This window comes from Nicotiana sylvestris, chromosome 1 (genome assembly GCF_000393655.2).
Source record: "Nicotiana sylvestris chromosome 1, ASM39365v2, whole genome shotgun sequence".
In the NCBI taxonomy this organism is placed as follows: Eukaryota; Viridiplantae; Streptophyta; class Magnoliopsida; order Solanales; family Solanaceae; genus Nicotiana; species Nicotiana sylvestris.
Genome location: NC_091057.1, coordinates 113873926 through 113895398, shown reverse-complemented (window position 1 = coordinate 113895398; position 21473 = coordinate 113873926). Strand labels below are relative to the sequence as shown.

General features: G+C 37.9%; 1 protein-coding gene across 2 annotated transcripts; it reads left to right on the top strand.

Annotated features, from left to right (window-relative positions):
- The first annotated feature begins 743 nt into the window (after window positions 1–743).
- LOC104218375 (serine carboxypeptidase-like 42) lies at window positions 744–6854 on the top strand. Of its 2 annotated transcripts, none has more exons than XM_009768854.2 (9): window positions 744–1145; window positions 2946–3053; window positions 3170–3262; window positions 3372–3464; window positions 3941–4026; window positions 4132–4320; window positions 4552–4685; window positions 4821–4913; window positions 6346–6854. In XM_009768854.2, the coding sequence occupies exons 1-9, from the start codon at window positions 887–889 to the stop codon at window positions 6626–6628; spliced, it is 1338 nt and encodes a 445-aa protein (XP_009767156.1). In that variant the 5' UTR covers window positions 744–886; the 3' UTR covers window positions 6629–6854. The 2 variants fall into 2 exon arrangements, with proteins under 2 accessions (XP_009767156.1, XP_009767155.1); XM_009768853.2 differs by having other exon boundaries at window positions 4132–4410.
- The last annotated feature ends 14619 nt before the right edge of the window (window positions 6855–21473 follow it).

Here is a 21473-nt window from a genome sequence, read left to right as displayed (position 1 = left end):
TGACCAGTCCACGTGTCCCGACACTTCATCTTTATATAAATGCAATTTTTCCCAATACAATATTACAAATTTAACATGACTTAATACTAATTAATTCAATAATTTGTAATTTTCATCTGAAAATGTATCGAAAATGCACATTTTCAATTAATTAATGATTAAATTACAAGGACGAACAAAGCTTCGAATTTGTACATACTTAGAATAAATGGTTAAGATATTATGATAAATTAGATCTTACTAATAGTGTAAAAAAATTATTATCCTTAAGCATACTCCATATCTTAAATTTATTACACAAATTAGTAGGCTCGAATATGGTATATATACCAAAAAACTACTAGTAGAAAATAGGAGTAGCTGATTTAAGAAAGAACTGATTTGACCAAAGAGAATTCGGGAAGCCGGATGCATGAAATCTTATTTTTCTATTTAAAAACCAGCATACCTTTTCAGTACGTTCAAAAAAAGAATAAACAAAATGAAAGAAAAAAGACCGTTAAAAACACAGATTTATTTCCAATCTGGAAGACTTTTTTCCTTTTGTAAACAAAAGGGAATTCATTTCAAAAAAGCAAAAATACAGCTATATATGAATATATCATACTAATTTAAATATTTGAAAGCGAAAGCAATTCCCGAATTCACGTGCCCTCTATCATCAATAGAATTTCAAAGTCATAAAAACTCTTTTAAATTTTCTTATTACTCTGACTTTATCTTTACTTTAAGTTCTTCAAAAAAGCCATTCTTTATGTGCATGCATGGGTTATTAATTTTTCTCTCAATATAATAGTTAAAAGGGGTTTCCTTTTCTGCCATTGGTATCTCTTTATATATTTTCCTTATCTTTCCGCTTCAACTTACACCATACTTACAGAAGGAGATGCAAATGGGCTTTCATCATCCACTTTTTCTTATAGCATTTGGGTTTATTATTATCTTGAATATTGGGAATATTAATGTTAATGGACATCCAATAGAAGATCTGGTGGAAAATTTACCAGGGCAACCAAAAGTTGGGTTTAGACAATATGCTGGATATGTAGATGTAGATGAAAAGGCAGGGAGAAGTTTGTTTTATTACTTTGTTGAAGCTGAGAAAGATGCTGATAAACTTCCTCTTACTCTTTGGCTAAATGGAGGTTTGCTTTTTCTTCTTTCTCTTAATTTTTTTGGTACTAAAGTATAATTGTGAGTGTTGTTGTTGTTCTAATATTCTTGATTTAGTTGGAGTCTTTGAGAATTAGTTGGAGTTTATGTCAAGTGAAAGGACAAAAGTAAATTTATTTTTATCAAAGTCGGAAATTTTCTTTGATTTTCAAAGATTCGATGTTTGTAAATTTCAGCATGAGTAATAATATTGATCGAAAATCATTAACTATGAAATCCTTGTTAAAAAACATTCATTTAATTATATGTGTATTTTTGTCTCTTGCTTAATGGAGTTTTATTTTGCTTGTATGGTAATAGGCGATTAGTTTCTTTTTCTTTTTCTTGTTTATTTGGAAAAGAAATCTAAATCTTTTAATGGTGATTTTAGGTCTAGTTGATCTGCATGTATGATAGCCTTTATTTCCTTCACGTTGAAGCAACAGTTTCCCTCCTTGACCCACTTTTCCCCCTCATTTTTTAATGGCACACTGAAAGACTAATAACTATGTGGGGAATAATATGTAAGAGCATTCAACTTTCGACTTTTCCATTAATCACTACCTTATATATATGTTGACGATATATACTCTGGACTGTACTAGTGGACGTACACCTTAATAACTTGGTTGGTTGGTGATATTTACAGGGTTGGGACCAATCTGTTTAATGAGTTATCTCTTCAAAACTTGTGATCATTTTTAAAGCATCTTATATATAATAAAACCAAAAACAAGAAAAACTATTGAACCTTATTAACTCATCTTTAAAAAAAAAAAAGATACTTTAATGGACGAAGTATTATGCGTTCACACATCTTCTGGGAATATGGATATGATGTAGTCAAGCTATATTAGCGTAGGTATTTAATACTATATGATATAGGTAACCAATCATGGCCCGAACTCGTAACCTATAGTCAGAGCGAAACCTATTAAGAATATTAGATAGATATTGTCTTGTACTGAGGTTAGATGGCAACTGGAACGAAGTACCATTTTGAAAGTCATTTGGCTAATATTAATTAATCTATAATAGTCAAAGAATTTTGTCTTGCAAGTTGGGAGTTACGTTGTATTATATTTTCTTTCTATATCTCAGATAGATCAATTCTTTACAATTCCACTTCGATCTATGTTGTAGAATTATCATTTAAAACACTAGGTACATATTTGCTGCAAACTGAATTTAATTCTCTCATCAACAATTAGTCTCTTGCTTGCTTGAGGACATAACCTTCATCACTATAAAGTACAAACTGATTATTATTCAATTTCTATTTTTATCTTTCCTTTTTAGAGTTAATTTGATCAAACATTTATAGTGAAGTTGGAAGTGACTAGAATATATATCTTTCTCAAATATATATTTTAGAAAATAATTTGGAGTACCCCAAAAGTTGTTGTACCTTGTTTAGAAACAGAAGAAAAAAAGAATTAAAAAATCTTAAGAGATACTCCGTATATGTATATCATTTTGTATTAGTCCTCCACAAACGAAATATATATATATATATATATATATGTGTGTGTGTGTGTGTGTTTAATTATACGCAAATTAAAGGGCCTCATCTAATCAAACTACACCGTGGTTGGTGTATTTTATTATGTCAAATGATTTTAAAATTAAATTCACTAGTATTGGTAGCAATGATGACTCTCATACAATGAACCAATCGATGTCATTACTCAACATTTGAATTAGAAGCTTTTAAAAGGGATCTTCTAATAATTTCGTATATGAAGGGGTATTTCTTAATTTCGTCTAGTCTTTAATAACTTGATTATTTTCAGGTCCAGGATGTTCGTCAATTGGAGGGGGTGCCTTTACAGAATTAGGACCCTTCTTTCCTAGAGGTGATGGCCGTGGTCTTAGAAGAAATACTAAATCTTGGAATAAAGGTATAATATTACATTACCTTAATTTTTATACTACAAAATACCAAGAAAGAAAAAGATCAGTATTTAATTCTTACCACTATAATTTCTGCAATATTTGTTTGTTTTGATTGATACAGCATCAAATCTTCTATTTATTGAATCTCCTGCTGGTGTTGGATGGTCTTATTCAAACACATCTAGTGATTATACTTGCGGAGATGACCCCACTGGTATATATATCACTTTGACCTCTTACATTTTCTCCTTTAATTTGGTGAAAAATATGGTTAACGGAAAATAATAATAATAATGTTCTCATTTTGTTGTTGTTTTTTCCAGCTAAGGATATGCTCACTTTCATGCTCAGATGGTACGAAAAGTTTTCAGAATTAAAATCTAAACCTTTGTTCCTTACAGGTGAAAGTTATGCAGGTACGAGATACATATCACATGTGCAATACCTTATTTTAATTTTTTGCTGAGCATGTGCAATATATTCAGGGTAAGGCTGAGCATTTGCAGTTTTGCTGAGATATGCTGGGTAAGCTGTGTACTATAGACCCTTGTGGTCCGGCTCTTTCCCCAGGCACATAACAGGAGCGCTTAGTGTACCCCTTTTTAAGGAAGGGGAGCCTTAGCGTAACTGGTAAAGTTGCTTCCATATGACCAGGAGGTCACGAGTTCAAGCCGTAGAAACAGCCTCTTGTAAAAATGCTGGGTAAGGCTGCGTACAATAGACTCTTGTGATCCGGCCCTTCCCAGACCTCGCGCATAGCGGGAGCTTAGTGCATCGGGCTGTCCTTTCATGTGCAATATATTCATTATTTTTATTTTTTACCGAACATGTGCAATTTTTTTTTTTTAATTATTTTGCTTACTAGTCCATATTTATTCTGGTGATATGATAGGACATTATATACCACAGTTGGCAAATGTCATACTAGACTACAACAAGCAGTCCAAGGATTTTAAGTTTAACCTAAAGGGAGTAGCTGTAAGAACACTCAAAACCATATACAGTATTTCCTCTAATTTTTGCTCTATATATTAAAATCAGCCCTCCTAAATTAGAAGTAATTTCTATTTTCAATTTCTACAGATTGGAAATCCACTTTTGAGACTTGACAGAGATGTTCCAGCAGTGTACGAATATTACTGGTCACATGGAATGATATCAGATGAATTATATTTGAGAATTAAAGAACACTGCAATTTTGATGATTATGAATTCCCAGTTCCTCATAATGAGCCAATCTCATGCAACCAAGCTATTGATGAAGCATATAAAGTAATTTCTGACTATATTAACGTCTACGACGTTATTTTGGATGTCTGTTATCCTTCTATCGTTCAGCAAGAGCTGCGTTTACACAAACAAGTAGGAAACATATGTCTTAAGTTATTGAACTTGTACGGTCATTAAACTTTATCCAATATTACAGTGGGCATATGTATATTAGCTCTTTGAATATTTTTAGATGTTTGTAACATTTGATTTTGTTATTTTGTTGGAATTTAGGTTACAAAGATGAGTGTGGGAGTAGATGTATGCATGACATCTGAAAGATACTTCTATTTCAACCTACCTGAGGTTCAGAAAGCTCTTCATGCTAATCGCACTAATCTACCTTACGAATGGACCATGTGCAGTGAGTATGTAATCTTAATTGTTTTGATATCTTTAATATTGAAAATAATTATACTAAAATAGACAGAATTAATACCATATATATATTTCAGGTTTTTAGTTAATACAATCTTCCTTTTGGTGGTGTTTGTATGAGACAGTGTGCTGAATTACTCTCAATCAGATGGTGACACTGATATGCTTCCGTCTCTCAAAAACATTATTCAACATGATGTTCCTCTTTGGATATTCAGGTAATTAAACATGTTATTTCCCTTGCACTACAATGATCATTAGGAATGACAATGGGGTTGCGCGAATTTGACTTTTCCAAAGAAAATCCTCACCTGCATATAATGTTGCATAGGATATGAATCCATAATATTAATACATATAATATTATACTATAAGTTACCGGTATTTATTTGAGACAATAAGAAACTAGATTAGGGGTATAATTATAGGGATAGATTATGGGGCAAGTCAACTCATGGTCTCTCCTCAAAATTAGATATTTTATGTGGGGGGAGGGGGGAGGGGGGAAATAATTTGTGTGGCGTCCAATTTTCGCGTGCACCGATTATAAAAGGACCTGGTTCTTTTATGTGTTCCTTAAACTACTATTGCAGAAATAATAAATGCAAAAATTAAAGAACACAAGTATTTTTATGTGGAAAACACCTGGTTAAAAAGGTGAAAAAACCATGGCCTACTACTCAGCAGGTTTTTCCCCAACAGTTCACTAAATCACTGAGCCAAGATAACATTTACAAAAACTCTTTGTAAACCGAAGGATTACCTCTAATCTCGTTGTGGCAACCAACCTCTAACTGTTGCGACAACTTCAAGTTAACTTTAACTTGAATACTCAGAGTACCTAATACAATTGCTTCTTGATAAAGTTGAAAGATACAATTTGAAAACACCTACTACAATTGAACTAGAATAAACGACACACACTTGGAACTGGTTCTTCTATCCGGTTCATGTAGCTTTAGGTTCACACACTTGAATCACACAAGAATTGCTTACAAAATGCCTTGTTATTTTCTCTCAACTCACGTTTAACTTCATCTTTTGTCTGTGCCTGTAAAGTGAGAACATCCTGCAATTTATAAAGTTAGTAGAATAAGAAATAACTAGAGTTCCAACGCTATGCTCTTCCTTGATGGAAGAGTTCTAGTTAACCTCAACTTCTAACTCCTTCTTTATCTTGGATAGTGTTTTCTTTGAGTAAGGAGTCTTTCTCTTTATTAATTATGCAACCTTTTCAGGAAATATCAGATATAACAAGTTAGTCTTATCTCCCTCACGTACATCCCTTATGCTTGAATCTACATGTGTCTGTGTAGATTGTGGATGAACCTGGTTCATGCTTGAGTTCCTTTGTCAATCTTCAAAACCAACTTCACTTGGGCCAACATGCACATATATAGTTAAAGGTTAAGTTATTTACGAAAAGGAATAGAGATCAATTCCCGCTTAAAACAATTTTCCCCTTTTTTAAGTAGTACACCCATATACTGAAAATCTTAGATCTGCATTTGGCTAGATGAGATAATAAAATTGCCCTCTGCCCGCCCATTGTCATATAGTACGCAAAATCTTATATTCATTAAGTTTAAATCTTGGATGTAATTCTCGTTTGTTGTCATTCGCATGATTCTAAGCTATTGTATATGACAGTGGAGATCAAGACTCAGTGGTACCACTAATAGGGTCAAGAACATTGGTGCGAGAATTAGCTAATGATTTAAAGATGAAGACAACAGTAGCATATGGAGCATGGTTTCACAAAGGGCAAGTAGGAGGATGGCAAATTGAATATGGTGATAAACTCACATTTGCAACAGTAAGAGGAGCTGCTCATATGGTTCCCTACGCACAGCCATCTAGAGCTTTGCATCTTTTCAGCTCATTCGTTCATGGAAGAAGATTGCCTAATACCACTCGTATTCCCATTTCCTGATGGTCATCGAATTTGTAAATTTAATTTTCTTCTGTCAAAAGTATAACTTCATTTTTCACTCCCCTTCAAATATTTGATGTGCAATAAGTGATTTCATGACTCTTGAATTGGGCAGCCCGCTATTGCAAGTATTAGTGGTTGCTTCCACGACTCGAACTCATAATTATATACTCTTGAATTGATTGTTTTTATCTTATATCAAGGTGAACCCTTAAAGTTGATTCAAGAGGTTTGTCTATCTTTGCAATTTATATTGTTGTGCAGAAACGTTGAAATGAATTGGACCTGGTCGAAAAGGAAATCGATACATAAGTTTCATATAACCTTCTCTGATTAACTTGAAATTGAATTGTAGTTATTTGATATTAATGTGCAAAAGTATTTTAGAAGTCTCCGTTCTCAAATTTGGATGTCTCATACGTATGATGATATTGTTGACTACCGTTATTACAGAGAACATCACATTCCCCTCTCTTCAAATAAATACTAGTCATTACCTCAAGTATTGGGTTGGAATGCCTTCCAAAGAGGAAAAAAAAAAAAAAAAAAGAGAGGTTGGTCCAAATCTGATTGAAGGAATTTTACTTAAGGAAGAGCAATCAAGAAGCAACCAAGCCGAAGTCGCGTGTAGGAAGCAATATGCCGGCAAGTCATTTACCTACGGTCAAGGTTGAGCACTCAATTCGGTCCGAACGGCCAGTTCAACACTTAGATATTCTAGAGGAATATTCTATGGGATATTCCAAGAACTTAGGTACCCCGGTTAAGTACCGCTGGGTAAGAAAGGTGTTTCACTACTAGAAATTCGGAAAAAAGCGACCACAAAAAGCGACCAAAGTTGGTCGCTTATTGGCCAAGCGACCAAATAGCTACCAAAATAGGTTGGTCGATATTAAGCTGGTCCCTTTACCTTAGGGACCAAAGTTGGTCGCTAATTAGCGACCAACTTTGGTCTCTAAGGTAAAAGGACCAAATATTCCTGGAAAGAAAGTAGCGACCAACGTTGGTCGCTATATTATTTTAATAATATAAATTTGGCGACCAACGTCGGTCTCCACATGTAAATTACGTTTTTTTTTATTTATTATTAATCATAAAAAAGCGACCAACTTTGGTCTGCAAGAAAATATTATATTTTAAAATCTGAAAAATAGAGACTAAAGTTGGTTGCTTTATTATTAATTTTTATATTTTTTTTTAAAATAAGCAACCAATATTGGTCGCCAACTGCAAGAATTAATTTTTTTAAAATGATAAGCGACCAACTTTGGTCGCAATATTTTCAGAAATTGTTTTTTTTTAAATGGAATAGCGACCAAAGTTGGTCGCTTTTTTGAGAAATCTGGGTTAAATAGCGACCAAGGTTGGTCGCTATTGCCCAGAATTTTTTTTTTAAAGTGAAAAGCGGCCAACTAGAGACCAAAGTTGGTCGCTTTTCTTTGTATATTTTTGGCAGAAACTGCCTGTTTTGGCAGCTACACCACCTGCCAGCTTACCAAAAATCCTAAACAGGCATTTTATGCCAACAATAACAACAACAATTAAAAGCAACAAAGTATAAAGTTCAATATAACTAACACATTAAGCTAACAAAACTATGTTAACGCTTATTACAAGCCCATTCAAAACTGGTTCTATTGTCTAGTTCAAAGTATATAAAGTACTCAAGGAGTGTTCTTTCAGCATCCTTGTCCGAAAGTTGGATTGCTTTGCCCGACTCATTAGGTGGCTGACTGCGTATGAATTCCCCCACATCAGCTGTGAAGCGAACCTATAAGAAAAATTATATTGAATTAGTATTTCAGAATTTATATAAAAGTAAATCAAAATACTTAATGAAAAGTAAAAAACTTACATGTATAGTCGAGGCTCGACCTTTGACCCACCTTTCTGAATCAGCCTATTTCTTCTTCTTTACAATACGAGTTTCATTGAATAGCTCATCTTGCTTCATAAGTATCATAAAGCTGTCTGGTGGCTTTGGTGATTATCCTCGTGGTACTATTACTCAGGATGAACTTGGATACAGAGAATAACTTGGATACAGTACCTGACAGGGTGTGTCTTTGATCAATTGTTGTTCTCATTAGCGACAATGATAATGAGAAGGCAATGGCATGTGTTTCAAATAGTGATGGTGTAGGTAGGAATTTAACATTTCCTAAGTAGATAAAAGAGGTTATAGAGGAATTCTCTACTTCATTTTCCAAGAGGAAAAGAAGTTTAATTGAGAGTGACAAGGTAGATGGTGATGGAATGTTTTCCGTTGGTCGTGGCAGTTCCTATAAAACGGGGATCATAAGACTCTATGATGACAAAGACGAAAGGAAATTTTATTCTCAACTTTCTTCCAAGTCTGATCCGTACAAGCTTAATTTATTTCTTCGGATTCAGACAATGATTTGAGTGACAAAAGTATGGAAATACTAATAAAAAGAATTAAAGGCAAAAGGTTTTTCTTGGTAGAAAAGGATGTTGAACTCTGCATGAACGTGAAATTCCAATAAATAAACCAAACTTTTAATTCATATCCTAAAGGTTCAACTCATATCCACAAAAGTTCAAGTCATATCCTAAAATTTCAATTTATAAACTAAAATTCCAATACATAAACCAAAATTTCAATTCATATCCTAAAGGTTCAACTCATATCCACAAAAGTTCAAGTCAAATCCTAAAATTTCAATTTATAAACTAAAATTCCAATACATAAACCAAAATTTCAATTCATATCCTAAAGGTTCAACTCATATCCACAAAAGTTCAAGTCATATCCTAAAATTTCAATTTATAAACTAAAATTCCAATACATAAACCAAAATTTCAATTCATATCCTAAAGGTTCAACTCATATCCACAAAAGTTCAAGTCATATCCTAAAATTTCAATTTATAAACTAAAATTCCAATACATAAACCAAAATTTCAATTCATATCCTAAAGGTTCAATTCATATCCACAAAAGTTCAAGTCATATCCTAAAATTTCAATTTATAAACTAAAATTCCAATACATAAACCAAAATTTCAATTCATATCCTAAAGGTTCAACTCATATCCACAAAAGTTCAAGTCATATCCTAAAATTTCAATTTATAAACTAAAATTCTAATACATAAACCAAAATTTCAATTCATATCCTAAAGGTTCAACTCATATCCACAAAAGTTCAATTCATATCCTAAAATTCCTAATTTATAAAGTAAAATTCCAATACATAAACAAAAATTTCAATTCATATCCTAAAGATTCAATTCATATCTACAAAAGTTCAAGTCATATCCTAAAATTTCAATTTATAAACTAAAATTCCAATACATAAACCAAAATTTTAATTTATATCCTACAGGTTCAACTCATATCCACAAAAGTTCAAGTCATATCCTAAAATTTCAATTTATAAACTAAAATTCCAATACACAATCCTAAAGATGCAACTTTTAGGGTTTCTTCTCTTCAAACAATTTCTTCCCCAAATTAGTACGTACAACTAAATATTTTGGACTAAATGTATTAATAAGAACCCTAAAAATTGTAAATAATATATAACTTTGAACCCTAACATGATTGAGCTAACTTTGAACCCTAACATGGAGAAATTAACTTTGAACCCTAACATGGTTGAACAAATAATATATAAATTTGAACCCTAACATGGAGAAATTAAACAAAATCAGTGTATTTCGAAAAAAATAAATAAAGGAGAGAGAAACCTACCTTGGGAATGGAGGTCGCCGGCGGTGGAGCTGCTGTCGTCGGTGGTCGTCGGTGGCGTGGGTGGCGTCGCTGCTGCTGGGAGTCGGGGGGGTTTGAGTGTAAGAGAGAAAAGCGAGATTTTGGGGAGATTTTTTGAAAGAATGGGAGGGGAAAACCGGTTTTGACACTGGAATTAAAAATAGCGACCAACTTTGGTTGCTAATTTGGTAGCTAAATAAGCTTTGACTTTTTGACCAAAATAGCGACCAAAGTTGGTCGCTAATTTTTGACCGTTTGACCGTTGGTCGCTATTTCTAAAAAAAATTAAATTACTTTTAAATCAATTTAAAATTATGTACATATGTGGTATAAATTTAGAATTTTAATTCAATTATAAACTATATATATATATATATATATATATATATATATATATATATATATATATATAAAGCTATATTCGATATAATATTAGCTAATGCACTAATACTTAGTGCATAGTATAGTATAGTATAGTATATATACTAAGTGTATTATATATCAAGGTATATTCGATATATATAGTATAATATAGTATATAGTATATAAGCGCTTCATGTTCTTATATACTATATACTATATTATACTATATATATATATATATATATATATACTATATACTATATTATACTATATATAACGAATATACCTTGATATATAATACACTATACTATACATTTAGTATATATAATACACTTAGTATATATATACTATACTATACTATGCACTAAGTATTAGTGCATTAGCTAATATTATATCGATATATATATATATACATATATATATATATATATGCATATGAATGGGTTATAAGTCGATAAATTAATTTACAAGTATATCAATCCCTAAAAGAACCTGTCCCTATGTTCCGAGCGCTTCATGTTCTTATATATATATATATATATATATATATATATATATAGAGAGAGAGAGAGAGAGAGAGCGTATATACTATAAACTATATTATACTATATATATCGAATATACCTTGATGTATAATAAACTATACTATATATATAGTATAGTGCATAGTATATATATATATATATATATAAGTCGAGACGTTTTAATTTATTGTTAATATATATACATGCATATGAGTAGGTTATAAGTCGAGTGTATCAATACCTAAAAGAATCCGTCCCTGTGTTCTGAGCGCTTCATATTCTTATAAATATATATATATAGACACACACGCACGCTTCGTAGTACTGCTTAACTGCATATATAGCATGTTAGATTATATTTTAGTCTATTCATCCTTTGTATTACAAAAGAGTTAACGGGTTACATTTATATTATTTAGATAGTAAATATAAAAGGAATTTTTAATTTTGACCATTGTTGACCTGAAAAGAGACCAACTTTGGTCGCTAAATATACATAAATTTAAATTAGCGACCAAAGTTGGTCGCTAAATTTAAATCAGATTTATTTATATTTTATATAATATTTAAAATAATAATATAATTGTTAAACATTAGAACCGGGTCCCAGATTAGCGACCAAAGTTTGTCTCTATTTTTTTAAGCGACCAACTTTGGTTGCTAAATTTGAATTATATTTTTTTTATATTTTATAATTTTTATAAATAAAAATATAATTATTAAAATTTTATAATTGGGACACATTTTAGCGACCAAAGTTGGTCGCCATCTGCTTACCCCTTAATTAGCGACCAACTTTGGTCCCTAATTTTAAATTATATTTATTTATATTTTATAATTTTTTCTAAATAATATTATAATTTTATAAGTGGGTCCCCCTGTAGCGACCAACATTGGTCGCTAATCTCAGTATACCTTTGACCAAGCAAGTCTGACCAGTCCGGTCAATATTTTGACGAAATTAGCGACCAACCTTGGTCGCTAATGTATATCAAATAATTATTTTATTATTTTCGCCAATTTAGCGACCAACTTTGGTCGCTTTTCTTGACAGACCAACTTTGGTCGCTAAAGTTTGGTCGCTTTTTTCCGGAATTCTAGTAGTGTTTGGTATAAATATCATGAGAAAGTATGACATAAGGGGGGGGGGGGCACATACACATACAACAACATACACATCCCTAAAAATGATAAAGATGCTTCCGAACCTCAGGCTCCTGACAGAGAAAAGAGACGAGAGCTTAGAATCTCGATATGCATCTAATAATTCTGTTTTATCAAATGGACGGAGGGCGGTCTTGTTTGAGCATAGTGATTCTTTTCCTTTATGTGTTCTTCATTATCATTTGATATTATTGAAGCAATTATCTATTTCTTACATTGTGAGAGTCAATCGTTGTTGTAATCAAACTTTATGTTTAGTTGTGCTTGTTCATTCCTATCATTTATTTCAGATCTAGAGTTAATTATCTCTGGCTAAAATTTGCCCCAAATCTTTTTATTAAATTGGTTAAACCAAAAGCGTGACGACCCAAAGGGGTCATCACCGGATTCCTTCCTTTTCCATGCTTCCTAGGCTTTGAAAGCCTTGCTTTTAGTTGCCTCGATTTGCGTGCGCAGTCCGGACGCATAGACGGAAAGCTTTTATGTTGAAATATGCGAATTATGTGAAAAGAATTTGATGAATTTTGATATTAATATTGTTAAAGTTGACTTCGGTCAACATTTTGGGTAAACAGACCTGGACCTGTGATGACCGTAGAAAAATATGGGACTTGGGCATATGCCCGGAATCAAATTCCGAGGTCCCAAGCCCGAGAAATGAATTTTTGTGTGAAATTGTTTTCTGAAATTAATTAAGGAAAATGAAGAAGAAAATTGATCAGAAAACTGTGGTATCGGGCTCGTATTTTGGTTCCGACGCCCGATACGAGTCTTAAAGATGTTTTAAGCAATATCTGTAAAGTTTGGCTAAAAACAAACGTCATATGACGTGTTTCGGACTTAAAATGGGAAATTTGAGTTTTATGAAAGTTGAAAGAAAATCATGTGTTTTGAGGCTTGATCCTATGTATATGATGTTATTTTTGGCGATTTTATCGCACAAGTAAGTCCGTAAGGTGTTTTCAAGATCATATGTATGTTTGGTTTGGAGCCCTGAGGGCTCGGGTGAGTTTTGAATGGGGCTTGGGAGGTCTTAGACTTAAAAAAATGCAGGTTCAGGTGTTGCAGGCCCCAGTGCGGCCGCGGCCATTTCCGCGCGGTCCGCGCTGGCAGCCACGCGGCCACGGTGCTTTTCTGTGCGATCTGCGTGGTGGGGTTCAGAGGGGTCGATAGTCAGGTCAACCAGCGCGGCCGCGCACCAAATCAGTGTGGTCCGCGCTGGGTGGGTTCAGAGAGAGCCCACTTCTTCCCTCCCTCAGCGCGGCCGCGGTACATTTCTGTGCGGTCTACGCCAGCCCCCAGCAAAAGTATATAAACCCGGGATTTTCAGTCATTTTTCCACTTTTCAAAAACCCAAAACCTAAGAGGCGATTTTCCAAACAACTTTTCTTCTCCAAAACGATTGGTAAGTGATTTCTAACTTAATTTCTTTGTTCCTAGACATCTTTTAACATGATTTCAACTTTAAATCAAAGATTTTAATGGGGAAATTGGCTGTTTTGGGTAGTACCTAGATTTTCTACAAATTGAGAAGTTGGACCTCAATTTGGGGTCCGATTTCAAAACAAATCATATATTTGGATTCGTGGGAGAATAGGTAACCGGGTTTTGGTCCGAACTTCGAGTTTCGACCACGTGGGTCCGGGGGTATTTTTGACCTTTTGGGAAAAATCTTGTAAAATTTATTTTCATGAGTTGGGATTGATTCATTTAGTAATTATTAATGTGATTAAGTAACTTATGACTAGATTCGAGTGGATTGGTGGTGGAATCAAAAGGTAAAGCTATAATTGAGACTTGAGTAGTGTTCAAGGCATCGAGGTAAGTGTTCGGTCTAACCCTACCTTGAGGGATTAGGAGTTGAGTCATATTTGCTACTTGCTTCTTGTTGAGTACGACGTATAGGCAAGGTGACGAGTATCTATACGTTGGTGTCAAGCATGACCGTGGGTCTTAAATTTGAAAGTTGTTGTGTTTTTAAATGACACCTTGTATACTTTAATTAATGATCCTCTATGATTAAGTATTTCCATCAATTGAACTGAGTACTAGCAAAGTGAGATTGGTTATAGCTGATTCTCCCTTGACGGAAAGTTATTATATTTCTTATGTTCCCTTGCCGGGAAGTTTTTATATTTCTTATGTTCCCTTGCCGGGATCTCTTGTGATTATGTGATGAACTAAAATGGGAGCGGGTGGTACGCCTACCACAATATAATGAAATGGGAGCGGGTGGTATGCCTACCACAAGATATTATGTAATGGAAGCAGGTGGTACGCCTACCACAAGATGTAATGAAATGGGAGCGGGTGGTACGCCTACCACAAGTTATTATATTGGATCGGGTTGCACGCCGCAAGAGTTATTATATTGGATCGGGTTGCACGCTGCAATAGTTATTATATTGGATCGGGTTGTACGTCGCAACAGTTATTATATCGAATCGGGTTGCATGCCGCAACAGTTATTATATTGGACCGGGTTGCACACCGCAACAGTGTTAAATGAAAAGGGATCGGGTTGCGCGCCGCAACAGTAGTGTTATTGCATTATTATAGATACTGTATTGTTCTTTCTTATATCTATTTAGTGCTGCTAGGTTGATTTGTCTTCCCCGAAGCATGTTCCCCTTCCTCAGCTTTACTGCTTATTACTTGTTTACTTTTCGCCATATATTATATAACTGCACAGGTTTATCTGGAGTCTGGTCCTAGCCTCGTCACTACCTCGCCGGGGTTAGGCCAGACACTTACCAGCACATGGGGTCGGTTGTGCTGATGCTACACTCTGCACTTATGTGCAGATACCCCGGTCTTGGACAGCAGTAGTAGCGCGGGAGCCAGCCTTCAGTCCAGTGAGACACTGAGGTAGCCTTGCAGGCGTTCGCAGGCCCGGCGTCTCCTCTATCTTTTATTTCCATCTGTTATCTCATATATTCGAGGCAAACAGTTTATATTTTCTTTCAAACAGTTGTATTTAGCACTCTTAGAAGTTCGTGAGTAATGTGACACCGGTTCTTGGGTAGAGGAATATGTTGATTCTCGCATTATTGTTCAGTTTTCTTTAAATTTAAGTCTTCCGCATATTTATTCAATTCTGTTATTCTCATGCTATCGCTGATAATTGTTAAAAGAAGTAATTGTTAATAAAGTAAGCAGTTAAGGATCGGCTTGCCTAGCTCTTATTAGTAGGCGCCATCACGACTCCCGAGGGTGGGAAATCCGGGTCGTGACAAGTTGGTATCAGAGCTCTAGGTTACATAGGTCTCAGAACTCACAGACAAACTCAGTAGAGTCTGAGGGATCGGTACGGAGACGTCTGTATTTATCTCCCAGAGGCTACAGAGTTAGGAAAAATTTCACCTTGTTTTTTCTTGTCGTACGGTTCTGTTTCCCCAATACTGATTGAATTTCTACTCCGTTATTTCGTAGATGGCAAGAACATGCACTTCCTCATCTACCGCTCAGTAGCCCGAGCCCCCGGCAGCAGTTTCCACTAGGGGCAGAGGGCGAGGCCGAGGCCGAGGTAGAGGCAGAGCTCAGCTCCGAACAGCAGCACCAGCGACGGAGCCTCAGGTTGATTTTGAGGAGGAGGTTCCGGCCCCAGCTGTTCCGGTGGGCCCAGCTCAGGTTCCCGGGTGGTTCATTGCCACTCTAGTTCTTCAGGACGCTCTGGTCCGATTGGTAGGCCTTATGGAGAGTGTCACCCGAGCGGGTTTGCTTCCAGTAGCACCAGCCACTTTGTTTAGGCTGGAGGAGGGGCTCAGACTCATGCTACATGTACTCCGGAGCAGGTAACTCCCCAGACACTTGGAGTAGTTCAGCCGGGTGTCATAGCTCAGACCGGCGATAGAGCGGCTATATCTGCCGATGCTCTGTGGAGACTGGACAGATTCACCAAGCTCTTCACTTCTACTTTTAGCGGAGCATCTACTGAGGATCCCCAGAATTATCTAGACAGCTGCCACGAGGTTCTCAGGAACATGGGTATTGTTGAGACCAATGGGGTTGATTTTGCTACATTTCGCTTGTCTGGATCCGCCAAGACTTGGTGGAGGGATTATTGTTTAGCGAGACCAGCCAGATCACCATCTTTGACTTGGGGGCAGTTTACGATATTGTTTTTGGAGAAGTTTCTCCCCATTACTCAGAGAGAGGCCTATAAGAGGCAGTTTGTGCGCCTCCAGCGGGGTTCCATGACTATTACCCAGTATGAGACCAGGTTCATCGATCTAGCTCGCCATGCTCTCATCATACTTCCCACCGAGAGAGAGAGAGGGTGAGAAGGTTTATTGATGGTCTTATTCAGCCGATTCGCCTTCAGATGGACAAGGAGGCCGAGAGCGAGATCACATTTCAGGAGGCGGCCAATGTGGCCTGCAGAGTTGAGATGGTTCTGTCACAGGGAGGTGGTCATGGGTCGGATAAGAGGCCTCGTCATTCTGGTAGGTTTAGTGGTACCTCTTCTGGAGGTAGGGATTCATATGGTAGAGGCCATCCCCCTAGGCCCTTTCAGTCAGCACTCCAGGTCTCACATAGTACTTCGGGAGGTAGTGGTTCTTAGCAGCACTATTCTGATCAGCAGCCTATTAGTGCACCACCGCTTCAGAGCTTTCGAGGAGGTTATTCAGGTCGACAGGTTCAGTCTCAGCCCTCTCGGCTGCAGCAGTCAGGTGGGTGCTACAAGTGTGGTGAGTATGGTCACATCAGGAGAGCTTGCCTGAGATTGAGGGGTACACAGCCACAACAGTAGGGTCCTCGAGCTATGATCCATACACCAGAGGCTCCGCAGGCTGCCCAGCCAGCTAGAGGCGGGGGTAGAGGCCATAGAGGTGGAGGTAGGGAGCATAGAGGTAGAGCTCAGACCACCAGAGGTAGGGGTCAGCCAGTAGTCGACCGTCCCAGAGACATAGCTCAGGGAGGTGGGGTCCAGCCCCGGTGTTATGCTTTTCCAGCTAGGCCAGAGGCTGAGTCTTCCGATGCTGTCATCACAGGTACTATTCTGGTCTGTGATAGAGGTGCTTCAGTTCTATTTGACCCTGGATCTACGTATTCATATGTGTCATCCTATTTTGCACCCTACTTGGTTATGCCTAGCGATGCCTTGGGTGTTCCTGTATATGTATCTACACCGGTGGGTGATTCTATAGTGGTCGACCGAGTGCATCGTTCCTGTGTAGTAGTATTTGAGAGTCTTGAGACCCGTGTTGACTTATTGCTCTTAGATATGGTGGACTTCGATGTTATATTGGGGATGGATTGGTTGTCCCAGCACTATGCTATTTTGGATTGTCATGCCAAGACCGTGACCTTGGCTTTGCCAGACTTGCCCCGAATTGAGTGGAGAGGGACCCCAGGTCATGCCACCCGCAGTGTTATTTCATATGTTAAGGCTTGTCGCATGGTCGAGAAGGGGTGTCTAGCATATCTGGCGTATGTTCGCGACTCCAGCGTGGAAGTTCCTTCCATTGATTCTATTCCTATTGTTCGGGAGTTCCCCGAGGTTTTCCCTTCAGACCTGCCGGGTATGCTGCCCGACAGGGACATTGATTTCTGTATTGATCTGGCTCCAGGCACTCAACCTATTTCCATTCCGCCGTATCGCATGGCCCCCCCATAATTGAAAGAGTTAAAGGAGCAGCTTCATGATTTTCTTGATAAGGGTTTCATTAGACCCAGTGTGTCGGCTTGGGGTGCGCCGTGTTATTTGTGAAGAAAAAGGATGGGTCAATCAGGATGTGTATTGATTACCGACAGTTGAACAAGGTGACGATAAAGAACAAGTATCCGCTGCCGAGGATTGATGATTTATTCGACCAGCTTCAGGGTGCGAGGTTGTTCTCGAAGATAGATTTGAGATCTGGTTATCATCAGCTGAGGATTAGGGCGTCTGATGTCCCTAAGATAGCATTTCGCACTCGGTATGGGCATTATGAGTTTTTGCTCATGTCATTTGGGTTGACCAATGCCCCAGCAACATTTATGGAATTGATGAACCGAGTGTTCAGGCCCTATTTGGATTTGTTCGTGATTATTTTCATTGATGATATTCCGATATACTCCCGCAGTCAGGAGGAGTATGAGCAGCACCTCAGAGTGGTTCTTCAGACTCTGAAGGATAGTCAGTTATACGCCAAGTTTTCGAAGTGCGAGTTCTAGTTGAGTTCTGTTGAATTCCTGGGTCACGTTGTTTCAGCAAAGGGTATTCAGGTGGACCCGAAGAAGATTGAGGCAGTTAAGAACTGGCCTCGACCAGCATCAACCATAGAGATCTGGAGTTTCTTGGGGTTAGCAGGTTACTACCGCCGGTTCATGGAGGGGTTTTCATCTATTGTAGCCCCGATGACCAGATTGACCCAGAAGGGTGCCCAGTTCAGGTGGTTAGATGAGTGCGAGACGAGCTTCCAAAAGCTCAAGACAGCTCTGACTACGGCACCGGTATTGGTTTTGCCCACAGGATCAAGGCCTTATACCGTTTATTGTGATGCTTCCCGTATTGGGCTTGGTGTAGTATTGATGCAGGATGGCAGAGTCATAGCATATGCTTCGAGACAATTGAAGATCCACGAGAAGAATTATCCAGTCCATGATCTAGAGTTGGTAGCCATCGTTCATGCTTTGAAGATTTAGAGGCATTATTTATATGGTGTGACATATGAGGTGTACACGGATCACAAGAGCCTTCAGTACTTGTTCAAGCAGAAGGAGTTGAATTTCAGGCAGAGGAGGTGGTTGGAGTTGTTGAAAGACTATGATGTTTCTATTTTATACCACCCCGGAAAGGCCAACGTGGTGGCCGATGCATTGAGTAGGAAGTCCGCCAGCATGGGTAGTCTTGCTTATATTCCGGTCACCCAGAGACCGCTTGCTTTGGACGTTCAGGCCTTAGCCAATCGATTAGTGAGGTTGGACATTTCTGAGCCTAGAAGGGTGTTAGCTTGCACGATCTCTCGATCGTCGTTATGGGAGCGTATCCGTGAGCGGCAGTACGATGATCCCCATTTGTGTGTCCTAAGAGACACGGTGCAGCATGGAGGTGCCAAAAAAGTGACCTTGGGAGATGATAGAGTATTGAGACTGCAGGGGCGAGTTTGTATGCCCAATGTTGACGGTATTCGGGAGTTGATTTTAGCGGAGTCCCATAGTTCTCGGTATTCTATTCATCCGGGCTCCGCGAAGATGTATCAGGATTTGAGGCAACGCTATTGGTGGTGCAGAATAAAGAAAGACATTGTTGCATATGTGGCTAGTTGTTTGAACTGTCAGCAAGTTAAGTACGAGCATTAGAGGCCCGGTAGTTTATTTCAGAGGATTGAGCTTCCCGAGTGGAAGTGGGAGAGGATTACTATGGATTTTGTTACTGGACTTCCAATGACTCGGAAGAAGTTTGATGCGGTTTGGGTTACTGTGGATAGGCTGACCTCAGCGCATTTTGTTCTGGTTGCCACCACCTATTCATCCGAGAGATTAGCTGAGATTTATATCAGGGAGATCGTTCGCCTTCATGGGGTGCCTATATCTATCATTTCGGACCGGGGTCCGCAGTTTACCTCGCATTTCTGGAGAGCGGTTCAGCAAGAGTTGGGCACCCAGGTTCAGTTGAGTACAGCATTTCATCCCCAGATGGATGGTCAGTCCGAGAGGACTATTCAGATATTAGAGGATATGCTCTGAGCCTGCGTCATTGATTTCGGAGGCTCGTGGGACCAGTTCTTGCCTTTAGTAGTGTTTTCCTACAACAACAGCTACCAGTCCAGCATTCAGATGGCTCCGTATGAGGCGTTGTATGGTAGGCGGTGTCGGTCCCCAGTCGGATGGTTTGAGCCAGGAGAGGCTCAGTTATTGGGTACAGACCTAGTTCAGGAGGCCTTGGATAAGGTCAAGATCATTCAGGATAGACTTCAGACAGCTCAGTCTAGGAAGAAGAGTTATGCAGACCGCAAGGTCCGAGATATTGCTTTCATGGTTGGTGAGCGAGTGTTGCTCCATGTGTCGCCTATGAAGGGCGTGATCCAATTCGAGAAGAAGGGAAAGCTTAGCCATAGGTTCATTGGCCCATTTGAGATTCTTGAGCATGTGGGAGAGGTGGCCTATAGACTTGCTTTGCCGCCTAGCTTGTCAGCCGTGCATTCAGTTTTTCATGTATCCATGCTTCGGAGGCATCACGATGATCCAGCCCACGTGTTAGATTTCAGCACTGTCCGATTGGACAAGGATCTATCTTATGAGGAGGAGCCGGTGGCTATTTTAGACCGGCAGGTTTAACGGTTGAGGTCGAAGAGTTTTCCTTCAGTACGTGTTCAGTGGAGAGGTCAGCCTCCTGAGGCATCGACCTGGGAGTCCGAGTCTGATATACGGAGCCATTATCCTCATCTATTTTATGACTCAGGTACTTCTTTCTTTTGTCCGTTCGAGGACGAACGGTTGTTTTGTAGGTGGAGGATGTGACGACCCAAAGGGGTCATCACCGGATTCCTTCCTTTTCCATGCTTCCTAGGCTTTGAAAGCCTTGCTTTTAGTTGCCTCGATTTTCGTGCGCAATCTGGGCGCGTAGCCGGAAAGCTTTTATGTTGAAATATGCAAATTATGCAAAAAAAATTTGATGAATTTGGATATTAATATTGTTAAAGTTGACTTCGGTCAACATTTTGGGTAAATAGACCCGGACATGTGATTCGACGGTCCCGGAGGGTCCGTAGAAAAATATGGGACTTGGGCGTGTGCCCGGAATCAAATTCCGAGGTCCCAAGCCCGAGAAATGAATTTTTGTGTGAAATTGTTTTCTGAAATTAATTAAGGAAAATGAAGAAGAAAATTGATCAGAAAACTGTGGTATCGGGCTCGTATTTTGGTTCCGACGCCCGGTACGAGTCTTAAATATGTTTTAAGCACTATCTGTAAAGTTTGGCTAAAAACGGACGTCATATGACGTGTTTTGGACTAAAAATGGGGAATTTGAGTTTTATGAAAGTTGAAAGAAAATCATGTGTTTTGAGGCTTGATCCTATGTATATGATGTTATTTTTGGCGATTTGATCGCACAAGTAAGTCCGTAAGGTGT

Excerpts from the sequence above, each read along its gene's own strand:
- LOC104218375 (XM_009768853.2), top strand. The coding sequence starts at position 887 with ATGCAAATGGGCTTTCATCATCCACTTTTTCTTATAGCATTTGGGTTT. Across the intron at positions 3,465-3,940 it reads TACAGGTGAAAGTTATGCAG|GACATTATATACCACAGTTG; the intron begins GTACGAGATACA and ends GTGATATGATAG. Across the intron at positions 4,411-4,551 it reads AGCTGCGTTTACACAAACAA|GTTACAAAGATGAGTGTGGG; the intron begins GTAGGAAACATA and ends GTTGGAATTTAG.